Source organism: Schistosoma mansoni, chromosome W (genome assembly GCF_000237925.1).
Source record: "Schistosoma mansoni strain Puerto Rico chromosome W, complete genome".
In the NCBI taxonomy this organism is placed as follows: domain Eukaryota; kingdom Metazoa; phylum Platyhelminthes; class Trematoda; order Strigeidida; family Schistosomatidae; genus Schistosoma; species Schistosoma mansoni.
This window is the reverse complement of record NC_031502.1, coordinates 28,900,342-28,905,173: the sequence shown is the minus strand read 5'-3', so window position 1 is coordinate 28,905,173 and position 4,832 is coordinate 28,900,342. Positions and strand designations below refer to the sequence as shown.

Below are 4,832 nucleotides of genomic sequence, written 5' to 3'. Positions count from 1 at the left end.
TATCGCGTGAATAGTTCTTGTTATGATGAAGCTACTGCTTGTTTCCGAATGATTAGTGATCCTTGAAGCCTCTTTGAATTGATTGATTATTTAACAATACAATTGACTCCCCCTTAAAAAATTCCAACTTATCAGGCATTGAGTGATTGGACTAAATATTCTCTAGGCTGAAAAAATACTCACATGGCACATTTCTTAAACTTGAACTTGGACTTCAGACTATCTTCATATTTTCAAATCCGATCACCAGTGTTGATAAAACAAAGATTTTTGACCTATCAATTCAACAAGTCTTATGAAACATCGTACTTGAGTGATGTACTTTGTAAAATCTTCTGGAAAAAAGGGATTACTTAGTCATTTTTATTTAAATAAATAAAATGGTTCAAGACTATGAAGTTTTAGAAAGAAAGAATTCATATCTTGACTTATCCCTATAAAGTGAACGAGACTGAAAAGGCCTCACTACCTTAACATGTCTTTATTTCGTTATTCTGAATAATATCCCAAATCGATCCCTACCAGATGTTATAGTGTTGCATTTTCACATACTCCACTACATAACTTCGTAAAACTTTTCTAATAGAAACACAGAAGGATATCTGGAACTTATAACTGATTACATATGTTAGTTATAGATGAACTAAACACAACAAGAGAAAAGATTGAAGGGAACCTTTTTCTCTCAAGAAAAACTAATCATTTAAGTAAATACCACTGTATATAACATTTACATAATCTTGAATAAGCTATGTAAAAGTGGTGTACCAAAATAATGCTTAATACGAAAAACCAGTAATAAGAGAGGTAAATTATCATTGATTATAAACGGTGTTCACAGTGTGATGTGACTACTAATTAGTATTAAATGATCATTCGAAATACTAATAGCATTGTTTTTCGAAACAACTCCGACAAGAATTTCATCCACTTAACTATGCTAAAACGTACTTATTTTACCAGTCATTGAGTAGCACTACTATTTGTATTTGATCTTGCTTTGGAAATACATCACAAATGAATCTAAAAAAGTTGCTTCAAAATTAATATTAACGCTTTTCAGTAATTATTCCTTGCAGTAGAGACAAATGCCACTGACTGTTGCATTTTTTAGCAACCATCATAGAGTGTTAATTGCATAAAATATAAAGAATTTTTAAAGTTTCTTAAAATATTACGCTTTATTAATCTTAGCCTAGTCGTCGTTCACCAACACAAGTGTTTGGACGTAATGATTATAACACGAAGGTAATTTTCGACCGAGAGGTTACACTAACAGCAACTACTGTAAATCAAGATTGTTCGCATATGTCCTTCAAGCCTGGTGATTATGTGGTTGTTGAGGTTTGTAAATAGTTATATTTCATTATATTTTAGTAGTGATGGTATGGGGAGATAGATCATAGTCAACATAGCTTCAAGCTATAGAGCGATTTTAAAACTAAATACACTGAGTTCATTTGAAGGGATTTAGTGAGAAACAAGAGTTTCAGTCAGTCAGCTACAACGTAGGACCAGGCACATCTATGCATCGGTCCGACTTGCCATACCTCATTAGCACAACAAGATGAACACCATATTCATAGAAGTAGTTGCTTCAAAAGTAGTGATATATAAAAGAAAGATTGTGTATAAGAATATAGTACAGGAAGAAAGAATTAGTTCGTAGAGTGAAAGATATAAAGTAATTTTAATCTCACAATTTAAAGGCATACATAACACCTGGCCCAACCATCTCAGTCGATGAAGATTTATAACTTCATCAACTGATTTACCATCATTCCCTAGTACCCTGTGTCTAACCTCACTATTACTTTCCCGGTGATCCCAGAAGATGCGAGCAATATCTCTAAGACATCTGTGATCAAATACTTGTTACAAAAGTTTATAATGATCCATTCATAAGCCAGTTTAGTGTGAAGTTCAACATCAAGAGTATGTGTCCATACTTTTCTTACATTAGTTCTAACGCATAACAGAACAACTTCAACATCAACACTTTACACTCTGTCGACAATACCGGAGTATGTTGAGTGACTTGTTCGATGGATCAATAATATACCATGACTCGATTATCCTAAATTTAGTATTTATACATTAAGTCGCATATTTTCTCATGACTTCAGTTACAAGTGAACAAGCTAAGTTATACAATTAGAGAGTGTAAAACCATTCCGACAATAATCTATGGCTCGAATTTTATATATACGAACTTTTCCAAAATAGAACTAATAGTAAGAACAGCCAGTGCCAAAACAATTTAAAACTAGTGTGGAGATAGTCAAATTAAATACAGGTGTAAATCCTTCTTTGTTTTTGGCCTCCCCTCTTTTCTAGACTTTTTCATGTTTTGTTTCATAATATCTATTTATTTAGTGTTACAAAAAAGAAAACGGAATTAGTCTACTTAATTTTTAAATATAGACTTTCACTCATTGTAAATTTAGGCGATCTCAAAATGTGCATACAAAGAACCATATAATATAGACTGTATATTAAGGAAGCATTGATTTTTATAAACCTGCATAACTCGTAGTAATTTATCTATTTTTATGCTGTTCTTTCCAGATTGTTGGTGCAACGTCTCAGACATTACAAGGAAAGGCTCTTGGCTTGTCTACACTTGGAGATTTTTGTGAAACAAAGTGGCATAATGTGAATACAGCTAAAATAATGTAAATCGTTTTTATTGATCAGAATTTTACCTTGGGGTGGGTTCTAGCATCGCATTTATCTTCTCACCTTTACTGTTATCCCAAGTGAATATCACTTACTATCTATAGCTGATTAAGAAATATCGCGATGTTTTATCGCCAATAGGAGCTGGTACCCTAATGTGTTTCTAGGTTTTATATACAGGCGATTTGGCCGAGCTGTATCACCTGAAATATTTTTTGTTTGTAGCCCAATTTACTTGGCAGGCCAGCTAAAGAAAAGATTAAACGATAATAACCCTAGGCTCGAAGGTAACTAACATCACGAGCTCCCCATGAAAATATGGGGTTATTAGAGGTCTATCTTAAGAATGATACACATCTCCATGAGTATCCGGTAACTGTAAAACTTTAGGAATATGTTGTATTTCTAAAACTCATCAATAGTATCCAAATGAATGTTCGTCGTGCATCACAGAGTGCTCTGGGAATTTAAACTGAATTAAAGTATCTGCCGTCGTAAAGAGACTCGAGTAATATGAAAACTTAACATTGAAATAGGTCAAACGAGATAGTTCTTCACAACGTTGTGGATGTCCATTGACTTAGATGGTTGAGAGATGTCATCGCATACCTGATTAACAACGCGCTATTCGTGCTAGGTTTAGTGGTTCTTGACAAAATATATAGTAACCTAAAAACAAGTGTATCCCGCAAAGTAGTACGTTAAGGGGGAAATGCTGTACAAAGTCGTTAAAATACAGTTCAACCATTGAATGCTTGCTAGGGCACTTATCCCATACATAGATACTCCTCGAAAAAACATTAGTTTGCAAACTTTCGTCTATTATATACTTGATAGTTACTTCCCTTTAATACATTCGGTAACCATGTCTTCGTCTAGCCGTCTTTTCGTAATTTGGATTTCTGATTTCGCCAAATTCGCAATCATTTGCATTTGGCAATGAACATGGTGGGACCCATCCATCATCTTTAAGAGCAGCGAAACACTTGATGATATCTGAGTCTTTCCTCGCCATTTTCTAAAATACAAACCGATGAGTAAAAAACTTGACATCACTTACCCTTATCTGATTAAGTGAATCATGTGGCGCATTGAAATTAATAAGGAAGTAATGCCCTTCATATTGCCTTTCTCCTTGGACATGAAATACATTGGGAAGGCGTCGCAAGCCAAGATTCTCGACGTTGAATAGATGGGCACCATTTTCGAGCATACTTTTGAGATGCCTTTTGAGAGCAGCTTTTATACCAGGAGTGCCAAGAGCTTTAATAATTAAAGACATTTCATACCGTATCACGTTTGACATCTGCAAAACAATATACATCCTATGTTTATTGGACTAAGATAATGAAATATTTAATATTAAGTCTCGTCTATATTCAGATAGTTGTGACTGAGAGGTATTTATTAAAAGTTATTTTGCCCACCACCGTAGCAAATATACATTTGTATTCATTAGTATAGCTGACCGTAGGTAAACCAAGTGATGTGTGTGGACCGTCATCAAGCATTTAGTTGTGCAGTGAATTAAAACAAATGACACAACTAGAATTGATAAAGTTTTAATATGAATAACAACTCATTATGTATGAGTTACTCGGGTTCAGAACTATAATCAGCGAATCGGTCAGTTGGTTGGGATTGCCGTTGGAGTAAATCCTCCGACGAGATGTGTGTATACTCTCAGCTGAATTAGCTCTATCTAACTGCAACTGCCTAATCAATAATATTGACCCAACTAGCCAATCAATAATTTCAAATGAAAAGTCGTTTTTATTTTACCGTGTTGCCAATGTTATTGCTCCCCTCTCCTTTAAGCGTTATCTTCAATAATAATCTCTACAGAAAAAAACTTTTGAAGTAAAAAAGAACAATCCCAAAGACGTGTGGTAATATATGAACGGGAACGCCAAACTAAAAAAACCGTCTCGGAACACAAAACATGATATGAAATTAAAACAGGATACAAGTTAATTTCGCTTCCTCGTTATGAGGCTTGTAACAAATTGCACAGGATATAATCGTAAATCAATTTTAAGATGTAAACCTTGGTTAACCGTATATTATATATAGTCATACGCCGGTCTTAAGTGTAGATTTTGTTACTAGTTACTTCATATAAGGGCCTGTTCATTCTCTGTGTAGTTTTAGTA

The 4,832-nt window shown here is 34.1% G+C and overlaps 1 protein-coding gene across 1 annotated transcript; it reads right to left on the bottom strand.

The window, feature by feature from the left end:
• Positions 1–3,516: 3,516 nt before the first annotated feature.
• Smp_203610 (uncharacterized protein) lies at positions 3,517–3,985 on the bottom strand (the record flags this gene model as incomplete). Its single annotated transcript, XM_018789260.1, has 2 exons — positions 3,517–3,645; positions 3,740–3,985. The coding sequence occupies 2 exons, from the start codon at positions 3,983–3,985 to the stop codon at positions 3,517–3,519; spliced, it is 375 nt and encodes a 124-aa protein (XP_018654721.1).
• Between the last annotated feature and the right edge of the window lie 847 nt (positions 3,986–4,832).